The sequence below is a fragment of the Siniperca chuatsi genome, linkage group LG9 (genome assembly GCF_020085105.1).
Source record: "Siniperca chuatsi isolate FFG_IHB_CAS linkage group LG9, ASM2008510v1, whole genome shotgun sequence".
In the NCBI taxonomy this organism is placed as follows: Eukaryota; Metazoa; Chordata; class Actinopteri; order Centrarchiformes; family Sinipercidae; genus Siniperca; species Siniperca chuatsi.
Window position 1 is genome coordinate 15,237,002 of NC_058050.1, and position 17,901 is coordinate 15,254,902.

At 41.0% G+C, this 17,901-nt stretch overlaps 1 protein-coding gene across 7 annotated transcripts in view; it reads left to right on the plus strand.

The window, feature by feature from the left end:
• zgc:158766 (uncharacterized protein LOC100009641 homolog) overlaps positions 1-17,901 on the plus strand; it is a 36,148-nt gene that overhangs the window by 17,240 nt on the left and 1,007 nt on the right. For 6 of the 7 annotated variants that reach the window (XM_044207410.1, XM_044207408.1, XM_044207411.1 and 3 more), the window contains 21 exons: positions 324-1,551; positions 6,034-6,237; positions 6,995-7,118; positions 7,825-7,918; positions 8,465-8,551; positions 8,856-8,972; positions 9,376-9,474; positions 9,758-9,900; positions 9,991-10,129; positions 10,243-10,365; positions 10,487-10,651; positions 10,967-11,832; positions 12,125-12,374; positions 12,494-12,583; positions 13,069-13,293; positions 13,533-13,703; positions 13,794-13,971; positions 14,079-14,195; positions 14,619-14,897; positions 15,550-15,776; positions 17,173-17,242. In XM_044207410.1, coding sequence (XP_044063345.1) covers positions 540-1,551; positions 6,034-6,237; positions 6,995-7,118; positions 7,825-7,918; positions 8,465-8,551; positions 8,856-8,972; positions 9,376-9,474; positions 9,758-9,900; positions 9,991-10,129; positions 10,243-10,365; positions 10,487-10,651; positions 10,967-11,832; positions 12,125-12,374; positions 12,494-12,583; positions 13,069-13,293; positions 13,533-13,703; positions 13,794-13,971; positions 14,079-14,195; positions 14,619-14,897; positions 15,550-15,776; positions 17,173-17,217 — 4,755 coding nt within the window. In that variant the 5' untranslated portion in view covers positions 324-539 and the 3' untranslated portion in view covers positions 17,218-17,242. The remainder of the gene's footprint in view (positions 1-323; positions 1,552-6,033; positions 6,238-6,994; positions 7,119-7,824; positions 7,919-8,464; positions 8,552-8,855; positions 8,973-9,375; positions 9,475-9,757; positions 9,901-9,990; positions 10,130-10,242; positions 10,366-10,486; positions 10,652-10,966; positions 11,833-12,124; positions 12,375-12,493; positions 12,584-13,068; positions 13,294-13,532; positions 13,704-13,793; positions 13,972-14,078; positions 14,196-14,618; positions 14,898-15,549; positions 15,777-17,172; positions 17,243-17,901) is intronic. The other variant, XM_044207407.1, reaches the window with a different exon arrangement.

A 17,901-nucleotide genomic window follows, 5' to 3' on the forward strand; every position in this document is an offset into this window, starting at 1 on the left:
ACATTCATAAGAGATGAAAAAAGCCAACCCTTGAGCACAGTATTAGGGTCTGTTTTTTACTATGTCACAGTGAAGATTTGTGTTGTGGTTGCTGCGAAACCAGGCCTGATCAGACAGGTTTTCCTCTTCAGTCGAATGATGGCTGACAGTGATTCATCCAATGCTTCCCATGAAAACATCTTGCCTCTCCATTTAAGTTAAACATGTGTTTGAACACAACTTTGCAGATGTCAGCTGAAGTGATGCAAGTCATACCACAGCTGAGCCATGATAATAATCTTTTATGGGAATGGGTATTGACTGACTTCTCTATTTTCTCTCAGGTGAGCTTCAGAGGATTGCTGTTCTATCATGAGGGGTGGCCTCTCTGCATCCACGAAAAAGTCGTTCTGCAGCTTGCCCCTCTGCACAAAGTGCGACTAAAGCAAGGAGACTTCTACCTACAGATAGTTCCTTTAGGCCGCAAGACTGCCAAGCTAGTAATAAAATGTTTGTCAGCCAGTGGGCAGGCCATTGCAGAAATCCCCATCGCAGAGAGCATGTATGGCAGCATCTTCACAGCTGAGTGCTTGCAGAATGTAACACGTGACCGAAACCTGCACCCACTACAGAACTGTCTGCTTACCACTGGTACGGCTGTGTACAGGACGCCGTTGAAGAACGTGGTCAACCCACTGTTTGTCAGCAGCACATCGGACGCCATCATGCAAGCACACTGCAGCAGAGGTGGCTTCCGCGGCCATCTCAGCACCTGCAGCACTAGTGGATCCACAGGGACTCTGGACAGCCATCGCAGCTCCAGAGAGTCCCTGCACTCTCAAGGAGCTGACTCAATCTTTTCTGAGCCCACCTCCCAAAATACACACCACATAGACCCCAGCAGTGAGAACCACAGTGTCAGTGCACCGGACACTGCTACACCCATCATTCAAATCAAAAGACCCACTGATGAGTGTGGAAGTGAGGATAGTGGTGGGAGAGAAAAGGGGCCGGGGTCCAAGATGCTGTCTTTTAGTACGGACCTCAGTAACCCAGGCCCTCGACGCCGCCTCCCAAGAGACTCCGTAGCTTTTGAGAGCAGGAGACTTTTCAGGAAATCTTACATGGAGGCCCTGCAGAACCCCATGAGCCTCGGGTCCAGCTCTGAATCCATCCTGGAAGAAAGCCCAGAGCATAGTGGTGGCTTAAGAGAGAGAACAGTCACACCAGGCAACAGCCCCGACACCCAGTCCTCCTCCAGAGAACACTTATCTCGGAGGTTGGGTAGCCGGGGCTGGCTCAGTGGTGATGATTCCAGGCCCAGCACACCTTTACATTACTTACAGAGGGGGTTGAGGAGTGCAGAGAGACGAGCAGAGAGACGTTCAAAGTCACTGGAGAGGACTAACAAGGCAGGTCAGGTTAAGGGCCACCGGGAACGATCCTCTTCTGGAGGCTCAGCTAGCATCTCCCCCAAAAAGCTGATGAATGGCTATGCTCTTCGTTTTGGGAAGCTGGATGTTGAGGCAGCTTTTCCTGGTTCTGAGAGACAAAGCAGTAAAGAGGAGTCAGGTATGTGATGCTGCACTGATGTTCAACCCTTTGCTCTCACAATGTACAAAAATCTACCTAAGTACATTTACTCAAGTAATTAAGTAGTTAAGTACAGTTTTGAGATACATACATAATTGCATTTTATGGCATTTGATTCTTCTACTCCGCTACATTTCAGGTAAAAATAGTTATTTTTACTCCACTACACTTATTTCACAGGTATAGTTACTAGTTACTTTGCAGATTAAGATTCTACATTCAAAACATATGACCAATTGATAGAAGCATCATTATAGATTGAACACCCAACAATGTCCTAACACCTAACCGTATAAAGCAGATAAAATCAGCTCCACCTCAACCAGCTAAACAAATACAATGCTGCTTATACATCAATGCATCCTTCATAATAATCCTATAATACAATATGTATATTACTTAATACAGTATTAAAATGACCTGTAAGGGGCCATAACTGCATAATAACTTTAGTAGAAGTACATTTTGCTGATAATACTTACATACATTTACCAAAGTAAAATTCTGACTGCAGAAAGTTTACTCATAATGGAGTATTAGAACAATGTGGTATTGCTACTTTTACTTAAAGGATAAGGCTGGCAATATTTTTTGGTATTGTCAAAAATCCCTTTAAAACACCAAAACCAACAGTGAATTGATCATATCATAACAAGTATTGCCTGTGTAGCCAAAGCCTGACATAGCTTATTCCACTGTGCTAGAGCTCCATTTTTGTCCAAAAACTATTAATACGTCACTGAGTGACACTGATGTACGGGGCGACATGTTCCTTCATCACAAGTGTGTATTAATCCGTGGCTGAAAATAGTCAGGCAAATGCATTATTTTCACGTGTTTGAGCAGCATAAAAAAAAAAAAAAAAAAAAAAAAACTACAGTGTCCAGCTGTTTTTGGAGATTGCTTGGCTTTTTTAGAAAATGAAACTATACATTTGTGATATGTTTTATTTTAAAGATTTACATCTTCAGTAGGAATTAGTGGGCTTGGGGCTGAGTGCCACAAACACGGTAGAGAATCAGAAGGTACTGAGAAACAGATTAAGGCATTTTTGGTTTTGGTCTTTTAATGGGATTTGTTCACAATAAGAAAAATATAGAATAATACCAACCTTATTCTTTATGTAAAGGATCTTTATACTTCCTTCTCAACTATACAGTTATAATTTTGTTATACGGTTTAAAAGTGGATACTGTCATATCTTTACATTTTACAAAAAGATATGTTTAAACAAATCAATTTTGTTGTAGTAATATGCTCTTTTACAGAACCTTAAATTTCTTAGTTTCGTTTTCTCCAACAGTGTTTGGATTATCATGACTCATCATTTCTCGCGTATCAAATAATACAACCTAAGGGTGTGAAAACCAAGTTTGACTATAAATAGCTAGATAATGGTGGTTTCTCACCATGGTGTGTAATCAAACCCTGCAGCAGGACTGGTTACAACAGTTCATCAGGTGGCTGCAGTTGGAGTCTGAGTTAAGACAGCTCATAACTAAGCATTAACCTTGTCATTGGTGACAGATTGTTTTTCAAAGCCTCTGTGTATTCTTTGGCAGGTTCAGGGGACAGGTATGGCCCTACCCTGGAAACAGAACTGTAGTCACAAACCTGTGTTTTCTTTACCACTGTCAGTCTGGTTTTTTGTATGTTGGTTCATACAAGGTAGCTCAGGAAATCAGCAATGTGAGAGTACCACCTAGGGAATCATACTGTTTATAGAAAACACAGATTCTTCCGTGAATTGAAATGTGTGGTGAAAACTGGCTGACTTTATTTAAATCTCTGAATCCTAACCCTGGACAATGCCAGACCATAGTTTAGGCTGTTAGTACTGATTTTTAAAATAAAGGCGACCATATATATGCTAAATGTGATAAATACACACCACTCAGCAAAAATACAGTAGTTAAATCACATCACTGTTGCGTTCCTGAGATTACCTCAGAGCGGATTGTATTTCAGCTGTTGCAAAGCAGGTTTCCCACAACGACATTTCAAAGGCAACAAAGGATCCTGTAAACCCTGTAAACCAACCACAGGGACCACAGCATCCTACAATGAGATGACCCTACAGTATTATTGGGGCTGGGGGCTGCACTGATCCCAGATGGGTTGCCTCATTTACAAAAGTTTCCTTTGTGAATCAATCAGCCACTGGGGATCCACGAAAAAAAGCCTTTCAAACTATTCCTGTGTCTTTAGAGAGAAACACAAGACCTAACTTGCACTGACTCACACCACAAATTACTCCAGAAGGGTTGAATTACTCATGATATTAGCCAGCAAACTCTGCAATATCAATATCAAAACACATCCTCCATTATTTATGTGATCAGTAACTCAAAGCTCCAGCCACCAGTGCAGATTTAGCCTATTTGACAGCTTAAAAATGCGTCCCATAGACTACACAAAAAACAGACTGGAGGCTTTACTCTACATTTGTCACTTCCTCTGAAAACAAAGCAATTTAGGAAACATGCAGCAAACGCAAGCCTGGCCACACAGTCGCACAGGAAATGCACTGACTGTTTGAAGACAATAGAGGCTGAGCTGGGAGGGTTTACTGTCACAGAACAGAGCAGGACAATACAAGAGGCCTCAAACTGTTTAAAAAGACAACACACAACAGGTGTCCATCAGACAGAAATCCATAATCACAGATCTGTCAGCAGAGTTGGTTGAGCAATGGCCTATCAAGGTTTTCTGTTTATTTTCAAGCCTACTAATGATTGAGTGAATGATGTTTTGAAAGGACCTAGTTTATTACTGAGGCTCTAGGGATGGCAATGTTGGTCTGCCGGTCAGTTGGTCGGTCCACCATTTTGGTCCAGACTGAAATATCTCAACAGCTATTGGATGGATTGCAATGAACATACATACATGGTTCCTAGAGGATAAATCCTAATAACGTTGGTGCTCCCACCACCATCAGGTCAAAATTTCCCTTTGTCTAATACTTTGGTTTATGACCAAATACCTGCAAAACTATTGACATTCCCATCAGCTAGCAAATTCTTGCATGCTAACATGTTAAACTTGGATGGTGAACCCGGTAAAGATTAAATCGGCTAAACATCAGCATGTAAGTATTGTCACTGTGAGCATGTTAGCATGCTCGCATTAGCATTTAGCTTAAAGCATCGCTATGCCTAATTATAGCCTAAAAGAGCCGCTAGCATGGCTATAGTCTTATTATATGGCATTTCAAATGTTCTCATAAAATGTTAGTGTCACAGCCCGGTTTTTAGACTGTGACAAGGATGGGACACATATAACAGTATACTTAATAGTGAAATAAATGTATTTACTACAAATTAGTTTAAATTAATGAGTAGGTGGAGTCTGATATCAGGTAGAGAGTGGATGAGGGACAGTGTGCTGCATGGGTTTTGTCCCGCCAAGATGAAGGAAAAATCAACAAAAAAGCCACAACTCACAGGGGTGTGTGGTAGAGGAGAGCTCGCTGCTATACTCTGGCCTTATAAACATGGGGCATACCAGGCCCAGGTGTGTACCATGTCACTGGTGAGGCTGCCTTTAGGTCCAACTCCTGCAAACAGGAAGACAGCGAGCTGCAAACAGAGGGGCTGTCACACTTTTAAGTTACTACAAACCAACTACCTGGAGCTGTGTTTGTGTCTTAGGGCTGCAACTAATGGTTATTTTTATCATCGAATAATCTGCTAATTATTTCCAGTAATTTTAATCGATTAATCGTTATGTCGAAAGAAATTCAGCAAGTAGTGAAAAATGGCATTTACAATTTCCCAGATTCCAAAGTGACATATTTAGATGTCTTGCTTTGTCTGACCAACAGCCCAAAACGTACCAAAATAAAACCAAAATATTCAGTTTACTATCAAGTATGACAGAGAAAAGCAGCAAATCTTAGCATTAGCCAGAAAATGATTGGCATTTTAGTTTTAACAATCACTGAATTTATGAATCGATTATCAAATTTGTTGCCGATCAATATTCTTTTGATCAACTAATTGATTAATTAAATAATTGTTGACATTCTTCCTTGGCCAAGGCACAGTGAAGTATCCAGTTGCGTATACATATACTGTACTCTGTGTGAAGATTTGCATGCTGTTTCACTGCCTCAGGAATAGGATAAAGTCTATAAACTATGGTACCACTTGGGAATGTCAGGTGCAGCTTTCCTATAAACAAAGCCTGGAGGTATGGTAGGCTGAAGAGGAAGATGTAATAAAGTTACCCATGAGTCAGGCTGACTAAACACCTGGTCTCCATGACGACTCTCTACTAGAGAACACCTATCTCACCACTAATAAACACTTGTTTCATGAGGTATTACCATTAGGTAAGAAAGTACTGAGGTGAAAGGAAGCTTCTATTTTCCGATGATTGTACTGTTTTTTTGTACAGTTGTTGCTCAGTAAATATGACTTAGACAATCTATCAGATTTGTGCCCACTATTATTTCTACAGGACAGCGTGATGACACCATCAGCAGTGAGAGTAGGAGGCACAGGCACATTGGGGAAGAGTCACACAGTCCTAAAGCTGCCAATGGGACGGCCATCAGGCTGGCTTCAGTATCAAGCTCTTCCTATGAGACTAACTCAGCCCTCCCCAAGCTGGTGTCAGAGGTCAATCAAGAGCTGCTCACATCGGGTGCTGTGACCTTGCCAGGTAGGGGATGAGTGATTCGGACACAGCTGATACTAGCTGCTTTCATTTTGGCCCAACAGCTTGCCTTACAGATATATCGTGCACATTGAAACAGGCAAACTCATTCAGTATTCCTGCATTATATGTTCATCATATTTCACTCAGTTAAAGAATGTGCTTAGAGCTCTCATTGAAAATTGAAATTAGCTCTTTAGTGTGATTTTTTTTTATCCTTCTTGATCTCATTTTTAGATGCATTTCAGTTCTTTTCAAGATCAACATCATTAAACAATGAAATGAAAAACATTTGTATTTCTTATTGACTTGTACTAACTTTGTAAAAAATTCCTTTTAAATCATAATATACCACATGTCCAACATGTCTTCTCCACTGCTGGAAAATAGCAACAGGCCTTTACAAAGGATACAGTTCCATTACCCTTAAAATTAATTCATGATCTTTTGTGTTAATTTTGAGTTTTTATAATATTCTAAATATTATATTTCTGGATAATATGTGTGTGTTTGGTCTGTGGAAAAGGCTGAAATGCAAAACTGGGTATTCGTTTACCAGCCCTTCATTTTAATTCAACAGATATTTTTAGAAACGTTCAAATACTTTTTTGTTCATCACAACATTCGTTTCTTATCCTACTTACAGGATAACATTGCCATGATAATACTGAACTGTCTAAAGCTTAAACATTCTTGACATAGAAAGTGATAGCAGACATGCGAGTGTTAAGTGTTGACCCCCTGCCTGCCTTCTCTCTTGCAGGAAACAGAGATCGCAGTGGGAGGGCAGTGCTGCAGGTGTGCACGAGATCTCAGGTGTGGGCAGGTGAGAGTTGTACGGTCAATGACCTCACCTGTTTACTGGGCTACTACTACTCCACACTGCGGTAAGTCACGCATACCCAGGGTTTATTTTGTCTGTGTTAAGAATAACTCCAGTAAATATCACACCTGTCTCTTAACCCTGAGGTGACTGTGACCACTGTCCTGTGCAGATTTTATTGTATTAATACATTTTACATTTTTCCAATGTAATTTAACACTGCAGCTGTTATTTAGAGCTCATAGTGGATGTGGATGGAGTTTATGTTGGAGTTAAAGGTCCAGTGTGTAGGATTTAGTGCCATCTAGCAGTGAAATTGCAGTTTGCAACCATATGAATACCGCTTACCTCACCCTCCCGTTCCAAGCGTGTAGGAGAAACTACGGTGGCTGCGAAACTCGCAAAAATGCGAAAGGCCCTATCTAGAGCCAGTGATTGGTTTGTCCGTTCTGGGATACTGTAGAAACATGGCGGTGCAACATGGCGGTCTCTGTGGAAGGGGACCCACTCCTTCTGTAGATAATAATGGATTATTCTAAGGTAATGAAATCACAATTATTCTTATTTTCAGGCAATTATACACTAATGAAAACATACTAAAAAATATTGTTTTCAATTTCTGCAAATAGCTCCTCCTAAATGTTACATACTGGACCTTTAAAAATAAATATTATATATATAAAATATGGTATTAAATGCATACCAAAAAATATGGTATTACATGTAATCAATTGTCTGAAATTTCACTAACTGTAATACTTTGCTTTTAGGAAAGAAAGGCGTGATCAAGGTCTAACTGTTGTAATAGACAGCAGGAGGCAACAGCCTGTTCCAGCTCTGTTGTCATCTGTGTCTGAATTGCAGGTGAGCTCGCAGTGGAAAATATGTAATTACCCTCCACGCCCAAAGAATTTTCAAGCCCTGTTATATCTCTGTTGTCTTCCTAGTTGTAATACTACAGTATGTCTCTCTCAGAGTTATTACACTCTGGCATTCCTTACACATTTCCTATTGTTCTACCTCTCAGTCTCTGACACAGTTTGGGTTTTCAAAGAGGCACACCTTTAAATTTGGGTGACTGCAGTTCCAAGACATTTCTCTGAAAAAGGCTGGCCTCGGGGCTCAGATATGGAGATGCCTGTGCTTACTTGTCTGTGTTTAACCACACACTGGGAGCGGGCTGGCTGTCTGCAGCCAACTCGCAAGAGACGTATCATCATGTTATGATGATGAGTTTCTTACTGATGTAAGGATGATAATTCTGTAAACTACAACACATACATTATAAGTCACTTTAAATATGCATTTTACATTGTTTAGCTGTTCATGTAAAAACAATTCTACATGTATTTTAATTTATTTTCTTCATTTTAATTGACTATAAATATTGCTTGTGCTTGTTTTTCTCAGGCCTTAGTACCAAATGCACTTTACTCGGTTCTCTTCCTGATGGACAAGGAGACAGCAGCCAAACCAGAGAGAGACATTAATGTACAGGTAAATAAAGACTCTTGTTATCAGATAAATAAGAGGTATTTTAAATAAAGTGATGTATTCATGTTGTTGAATGCGAGATACAAGTAGATTTCAGATTTCAAGATTTCAAGATTTGATAAGCCTATTTGTTACTAGATTGAGATTTGATGTACTCCCATCTAATCTCATCGCTATAGGCCATGATGACACAGATTGGAGGCGAGCAGGAATTGGGCGTGTGGGTAGTTAATGTTACTGTAGCTTTGAAGCGAGACAGCGGACACACGCAAACGGAGACCTGAGTGTGTGTTTTTTCTTGTCACAGACTGAGACGCTGTCATCTCTGAAAGCCCTGCTGAAGCACATCGACCAAACCCAGCTCACACAAGACCTGGAAGGCACCTTCCACTACGACCACAACCACTGGATCCACTTCAGACAGGTGGGTGTGATGGAGGTAGCTGGACTGTAGCCAACATTATAAACATATTTGTAAACTTACTTACAGTAAGAGCTTGGCGAGGGTGGGTACCTTTTTTCAGTTTACATTGTTGGATGCTCGTTGTTAACACAAAAAAAAAGAAAATTATATTACTCGTTGTTTTGCCAAAGTTATGTATAGTTACATGAAGTGGCTACTCTGGACCAGTCGAAACATGGTCAGTTTGAGATTTGGAAATATTACTTTTTTTTAATCAACCCCTTGCATTTCACGTAGGGACGGGGCCCAAGTTTACTTTTCTCCAGTAATTGGCAATGTTTTGACACTCCTAATGCTAATACTCTCCCTCCATTTCTTTCTTTTTCTCTCTCTCTCTCTCTCTCTCTCTCTCTCTCTCTCTCAGAAAATTGAACCATTTGCCAGCAGTTGCAGCGCAGCCATCTCCTCCCTTCAGGAGTCAATCAGCACACTGAGCAACAGTGGCAACCTGAAGACCTCTAAGGTCAGACCCACCCCCCTGCAGGCAGTCTGGCCTTCTGATTTATGTGTCTCCACTGACACACAATAGCTCTCTGCTGGCCTCTTTTCTCCTAACTGGAATAAACAGTTCAGGAGTTTGTTTTATGGTTAACGTCCATGATCATTGTGCCTGTTGAGCTCAATAACATTGACAGGATTTAGTTTTGAGTTTGAAATAAAGCAGATATTTCCCTTCATTTGTGATTAAATCCACTGTGAAAATGTATTCATTCGATTCTATTTGCCATTGCGCATGTTTAATTCAGGAGGTGTCTGAGGTGATGGAACAGCAGAGGCATCTCATGAAGTGTGTACTAGATGACACCCGTCTAAACAGACTGCGTCTAGAGGGAGGCACTGTCCTCGCCCGCATCAGGAAGGAAGAGGCCTGTGAGAATGAAAACTACAGGTACAGAATGGTCAATATGAGTAAAACTTAAGGTGATACTAAAAGAAACTTTTTACAACCTGTTTTCCCTTGTTGTCTTTGTTCATTTAGAGATGCTGTAGACATGTTGAATGCACTGTACAACCAAGTAGATGAAGAAGTCCATAAGCTTGTGATCCTATCCAACAAGTCCCACAAACAGTTAGAGAACCTGCTGGAGGTGCGCAAGTTTGAGGAGCAAACACAACAGGTGAGCTTAAACTGTTTCACTCTTGACATTGTCATCTGTGCTGAAGATTCCCTGCCGCTTTTCTTCTTTCTTGACAATATGCGATACTCAAAGAAATCCCCTTCTCTTTCCAGATCAAACTCTGGTTCAGTGGAGAGGGAGAGAAGCAACTCGCGCCTTTGGAATCGCTAACTCTGTCTGTGGCCAAAGTTAAGGAGATGAGAGAGAGCTTGGACCAGTTTCTGGAGGAGTCCGTGGTAAATTGCGCCACACAATTTTTTAGCACATTCCTTGTGGACCACCTCCTTTGTATAATTTTCAGAAGACAAGCAGTGCTAAATCATCAATCATTGATCAGTTTTGTTCTTATCCTGACAGCACCAGCAGAGGCATGGCCTGCAGCTAGTGAAAGAGTCTCCGCAGTCCCTTCCAGGTTCTGTTCTCCTTGACTTTAAGCAACATCTGGGCTCCATCTTAAGCAGAGTGGAGAGGAGGAAGGCCCAGCTAGAGATTTTAACCAACCTGTATGAATTCTATGACTCAGTAAGTATTAAAAACTAATGTTGATATCCAGTCGAAAGTTATCATACATTTTACTTGAGCATTTTAGCATTAAGCTTATACTTTAAACTCGAGTGCTTTACAATGAGTATCACAGAAGACAAATCTTAAACCCTTAAGAATGTAAGGGTTACGAGCAGTATCCTAAAAGATGGACTGCTCCCGAAGGACAATTCAATAACCTGCACAATACTTGCATAATACCTACATGACTCCTTCACACTGAAGCATATTCCTAAGGATTTGTCAGGATTAACCATACTGTGTCTCTAAAGTAGATTTCTTTCAAATGTGTAGGTGAACCAGTGGGTGGAGCACTGCCAGCATTATTTCTGTCACCTGAGTCTGGACAGTACAGGTGTCAGAGTTTCGTCATCTGTGGTGCAGATCCTGCAGGATTATTACACCGAGGCATCCAAGTTCTCCATGGACAATTTCAGCACCCTCAATGACATGGTGCTCTCCCTGGAGAGTCCTCAGCAGCTGCAGCAGTGGAACACAGTGCGGCACAAATGTCAGCAAACCAAACAGCAGTTGGAAGAGACTTTGGCCCAAGCCATGACAGCAGCCCCGAACTCTACAGACACGGCAGCTTCTTTAAAGACTGCAGAAAGCCAGATAGCCACTACAGAACAGCATGGAGCTAGTGGATGTGTGCATCTACCTGGGGCAATTACGCCATTAACTTTTGACGACAACAAGCCTCACTCCGCTGGGCCTTTCTCCAAGAGCCCCTCCAGTTCAATCTCCTCCGCCACACACTTCACTTTCCCCACCGACTGTGACAGCAAACTGAGGCAGAGTCCGTCCATGTTTGACGACACGGACAGCGACTGCACCATTGACTCGACCATTTCCTGCCACTCAGAGCCCGTCTACTCCGGGGCCGCCCGCCTTCGCAAGCAGCCAATGAAGAAGATCATGAAGAAGACCATGAGCTATGAGCTGACTCCAAGGGACAGTGGTCACTCAGACGTCAGCCACATTCATGGCTACACGGGTGTGTACATCAAGGGTTTGGAGGTGGCTAATAATGTGTCTGCAGAGAAGAAGCTGCAGAGACCTGACGTGACGAGCCCTGTGTTAGGACGCAGCCGCAGCATGTCTACGCCCTCCAGGATCCACAACAGACGCAGTGACGGAGATGGCAAGAAACAGAGCAGGTGAGGAATCGAACCACTGATACTAGACATAAACTGGGATATTACTTTACATGTGTATATATAGAGCATGGACAAAATACCAGAAACACCAAACACTATGAAATTCATGACCAACTAACTAAACTAAAACCACCCATTGCATTCAGAAGAGCCTCAGTCCTTCTTAGCAGTTGTACAAACTGTGTTGACATTTTATTTTTTTGTTGATTAAAGTTGTAAAGTGTATAGCAATGCACTGTAAATATCATGAATACTCTAGTCTTACATCTTATCATGTCTTTTTGTTCACCAGTAAAGTGCAGCACATCATGGATGAGATGATTTCCACAGAGAGGGAGTATGTTCGCTCTCTTAGCTACATCATTGAGCACTATTTCCCCGAGATGGAGCGCCTGGACTTGCCCCAGGACCTGCGGGGGAAGCGCAGCATCATTTTCGGGAATGTGGAGAAACTGTGGGACTTCCACAGTCAGTACTTCCTGAAGGAGCTGGAGTCATGCGCCCACTCCCCGCTGTCCATCAGTAGCTGTTTTCTCAGACACGTGAGTCCAGACGGTCAGTCAGTGTGGGCCTCAGGCGACACGCTGACAGCTTAAAAACAACAACATGTCTTCATACTTTTACTGTAGTCAGTGTTGTAACTTGTTAATCTTGTGTGCAGGAGGATCAATTTGGAATGTATGCTCTGTACAGCAAGAATAAACCCCAGTCCGACACTCTGCTCAGCAGCCATGGGAACGAATTCTTTAAGGTGCGTCTGGAAACTCTGCTTACATCCCTCACACAGTGGCAGGACCTGGGGCCATCACTAAACCAAGACACTCAATGCCAAAATTTTAAAACAAATTCAAAAGGAAACACATGATGTTTTGGTGGTACACGAAATAGATAAAAATATATATATATATATATATATATATATATATATATATATATATATATATATATATATATATATATATATATATATATACATATTAGAGCCCAACCAGTACCTCGACATGACCAATACTCATGGACGAATTTAGCTAAGCACATATATTGGTATCGGATTATATTACGGCAATAAATGATAAGAAATTACAGTACAGAAGTTTGACAAAAAAAATCCCACACCCAACACAGGTGCACTGAATCAACATCAATTGGCTAATGGCTAAATACAATAAACAGTATACAAGAAAACAGAATTGGCCTACAGTTTGCACAACTCACCACATCTTTGTCTCTCTCCAGAATAAGCAGATGGAGCTCGGAGACAAAATGGACTTGGCGTCCTACTTGCTGAAGCCCATCCAGAGGATGAGTAAATATGCACTGTTGCTTAAAGACCTGATCAAGGAGTGCAGTCAGTCCCAGGAGCAGGAGCTGAGTGACCTCCGCACTGCAGAGGAGTTGGTCAAGTTTCAGCTTCGCCATGGCAACGACCTGCTGGCTATGGATGCCATTCGGGGCTGTGATGTAAGTAGTAACACATAGGCACACAGCCATGTGATGCTATAATGAATATTCTGATGTCAGCATAAAAGCCAAATGCTAATTAACATTACTATAAGACAATCTGGCAAGACGGAGGTCATTAAAACTATTTTTGAATTTGAGGTCATCTTGTTATGTATACAGCCGAGTGAGGTCAGAATACCACCAGGAATTGTATTGTTCTCTCTGACGCATTTTTAACAGTCGTGTTTCCTCTCCAGGTGAACCTAAAAGAGCAGGGTCAACTCCGCTGCCAGGATGAGTTCATAGTCTGGTGTGGACGGAGGAAATACCTCCGCCACGTCTTCTTGTTTGAAGACCTCATCCTCTTCAGCAAGACCAAAAAGATCGAAGGAGGATATGACATTTACATCTATAAACAGTCCTTCAAAGTAAGAATTTATTGTTTGAGGAGTTTTGTTTGCCAGTTTCTACGCTGCTTGTATAATGACAGTTCATTTTTCCTATTCTTTTCTATTTAGACAGCAGAGATAGGTATGACTGAAAATGTTGGCGACAGCGGCCTGCGTTTTGAGATTTGGTTCCGTCGGAGGAAGTCACAGGACACGTTTATACTCCAAGCCAGCTCCGCAGAGGTCAAGGCTGTGTGGACAGCCATCATAGGGAAGATTTTGTGGAGGCAGGCACTCAGAAACAGAGGTGTTATTAATTGTAATTTTGATCTGAATATCAATGTGACATTCAGACCCTTTATCTCATGCAAGACATAGGTTTTGTCATTAAAGATTTACATTTCTGGCTTCCAGAGTTGCGCATGCAGGAGATGGTGTCCATGGGGATTGGAAGCAAGCCTTTCATGGACATCAAGCCAAGTGATGCAGCTATTAGTGACAGAGCCATTGACTATATCATGAAGGGGTCAGGTGAGCTGTTCTTGTATGTATTTCAGCCTCTGTATGTGTTTGTTTTTTCTCTCCCTCTTTCACTGACTCTCCTCCTCTCTCCAGTGTGTTGCATCTTCATGATTTACCTTATAATCATGCAGATATACAAAATCTTTCTTTTCTAAAACCACAAAAACTTGGCTCTTGCTTACAGGTGTTTTAATATGAGATTTTTGTCAAGTAAACACACCAGGTGTAATTTAAGCCGTACTATTTTGAAATCATTACAACCGCAGTAAACTATTTTACATTACTCCTCTTTCATGGCTGTAAAAAGATGCTGCAAAAAAAGATTGATACCTTAATTATCATCATTTACAACCACAGGAATTTTCATACATTCTTGTCACTTTTCATCCCTCCCAGGATCTCACAGCTCACTGTGTTTGTCTCTACCGACAGAGTCTAGGACCAGGGCGTCCATCGCGGTGCCTTCGTTTGAACACGCCATGTCGTTCAAGCGACCTCACTCCACCATCTCCAATAGCAGCACCTCCTCCTCCAGCAGCCAGTCATCCTCCTCTCTGCTGGGCTCGCTCAATCTTCATCTTTACTCCTCACCCTCTCACCCGCACACACATCCATACCCAATGGCCAGCGTTCCCTCCTTTGCCCAGTGGCCCTATGACTGCATAGAGGAGGATGAGCTGGAGCAGGACACCGGGAGCCAGCCCTCCATGAGTGAGTGGCTATTTTTCCATAAGGCCCATTATTTTCACTCAAATAAATAAAAAGTCAGGGAATGTATCTGTGAATTTATTGTGATTATTAAATAACTGGTAAACATCAGATACAGAAAGATTCTGGGTGAAAATAAGATTTTAGAAATACCATTTTCAGCTTAAACACTGTAGTTTAACTTTTAATTGTATTTTTACTTTCTTGTGTGGCACATAATCAGCAGCTCATTTGTGCTTTCTCCTCATTTTTCTCAAATTACTGTGAAAGTATTTTATGAGCTGTCAATGTTACACAAGAACCTAATTTAATTTAAACAGCTGTAATCAGTGTTGTCTTACACAGAAAACATAACAACTTTTTGATGTTTGGGGAAATTATATGTCATAAAATCATATGTAGCATTTTTACAGGGGTAGATGGGGGTTTACCGTCTGCCAAAGTGTCTTCTTTGCTGCTACCACTAGGAGTTGCCAAAGTCTGAAAATTTCAAATGCTACACATATGAGATTTAATACATAAAAGCCTTGACAAACTTGGCAACTGCTGGCACACTGACTTGAACTCTTGCCTCAATAGGAAATGAATAGAGTTCTGTGTTGCTTGATCCAGTATTACAGTATTAAAGTATCTTTCTCTCTGTGTTGTGTGACAGTCACTGAGAGCTCAGAGACATCCTCCCAGTGTACCTCCAGTGACAGTGTAACAGGCCTGAGTACCCTCACTATACCAGGGCACTCCAGCATCGTCATGGACTCCTACAACAACAATGAGCCCCCCTCTTTCCTGTGCTCCTCCACACCTCCCTCCTCCATAGCGTCTCCTTCGATATTCCAGAAAGAGGAAGACCTCCAACCCCAGGGCACCAAGTTCATCACAGCAGTGAGTGTTTGATTATCTTCCTTATTATTTCCTTATACTATGGTGACCTGATGTTGTACTACTGATAACATCACGTTGTTTCATGAGAGTATATTTTGAGAATTATTAGGTAAACTATAGCTGCAGTGACACCCATGTATATTTTGTGTGTCTCTCTCTCAAGAAGTGTGTTTTAGCTTAAGCCTACTTCTATATAGAGGTATACATACTTAACTCCAGACCATTTCGCATGTATTTTTTCTATTTGTGCTATTTCATTGACCGTGTGTCAAATGTTAGTAGGTTCAGGGACAGTTAACCACATGAAGTACTTCACTCTTTTATCCTGTTCATGTCTTTTCTTGTTTTTTTCCATTATTGTCTTTTTTTAATTGAAATTCAACTCTTACCCAAATGTACCCCATATTTTTCCCTAGTCATCCTGTGAGTCTCCTTATGCCCAGCCTTCATCTACTAGTATGGAAAACTCCAAAATATACTGTGTTCCCACTGGTACAGCGTAAAAGGCATTTAAGTGTGGGGCCTATTTGTTTTGTTTAAATGCATACATGTTATGTATTTTTATTCATCGTACTTCTTTAGTCTCTTTGGATAATTGTGTATATTCGGATGCCCTGGAAGCAATAAATAAGATAAAGCATCACTCATAAGCTCTGAAGAAGACACGTGGTTGCCAAAACGTATGGAATAAAGTCTGCACTGCATTTCATCATATCATTCTGAAGTGCTCCTGCTTTCTGAATGTAGTTTTTGCATTTGCCTTCATACACCAGCAAAGACAATAGTAATTATAAGGATAGTAATTTGAAACATTTTAGCACCATGTTGATTATTTGTCTAAAGAGGCCTAAAGCCAGGAACATATTATGTTTTAAAGCCTGATTATAATCCCAATTTGGCTATAATAATCAATTTTTAAAATTGTGTCGAGTCTGCACTGGTACCTGGTCATATGAAGAGGTTCGGGATTTAAATCTTTCACCTTCTTAGTAAGCTTTAGACCAGTCAAAGCTGTTGCAATTATATTGAACATGTTTTATATTTTCACCTGAAAAATGTATAAATATGAACATGACCCTGTACTCCATGTAGGGAAAACTGTCATCTGAAAAAGTCTTTAGATGACAATGTTTTCTTGTTTTTTCATTTACACATTGATCTGAATGTGGAGCTTTCATTCTCAAATGTAAACTGTCTTCTCATTAACAGCTACAATGAAATCCAACAAACTACACACACTGATTAGACTTGCATTAGAATTGCAAATTGTAACCAGTGTGGGAGAACTAATTATTTTAAGTTGGATTTCAGACTCTGAGGATTTAAAGGCAAATGGTAGAGAATAGTTGAAGCTTCCATTTCACTCACCACCTTTTTGCTGTTTTGTTTTTACCAGAGCAAGACCTCTCATATAGCAGTAGGCCTCTCTACTGTGGTCTGACTCAGAGCTGAGGGGTTTTAGCTCAGTAAGTAACTGGTATCACCAGAGTGGACATGTGTTGTTCCCATTAACAACTGTGAGGAACTTGTGGCCTGACTACTAATCTGTGTGAAAATGTGCTTTTGCCTTTGTTGTCTGCTGCATGGCAGTGTGTCCTGGTGGGTTAGAGGGCTCTCCTCCTGATACGTGGTTTGTTTTGTAAACTTCTGGCTCTTTTTCATGTTTTCCTCTTGGGTTTCTTATCCTCTCATTTTTCTCTGTGCATCCATTTGACATGAGGGTGAAATTTGTGTCATAAAATTTATGTTGTCAAGAGTTTTATGTATGTTTGAATGCATGCATGATCTGTTACAACTTTTGTTTTGGAGCTTTGGAATGCATTTATGTTTTAAAGAGTTTTTTGTTGATGCCTGAGTTTCGTGTTTTTTAACAAACCTCTTATTTTTAGGACCCCAAAAGTAGTCTTAAATAGTTACACAAAATAGAATAGTTGAATAAAATAGAAATGGGTTGTGTTGTGTGACATGTGTTTGCTCCTTTTCATGTTTTGATAAAGCTTTAGGCAGATAGAGCAAAGTATGTTAATATATTTTTAATGGATTTAAATAGCTTCCCCGAAATCTCCCCTGTCGCCTATTTCAGCGTTACTTTTGAAGAAAGATTCTTTATTCATTCTTCAAGCTT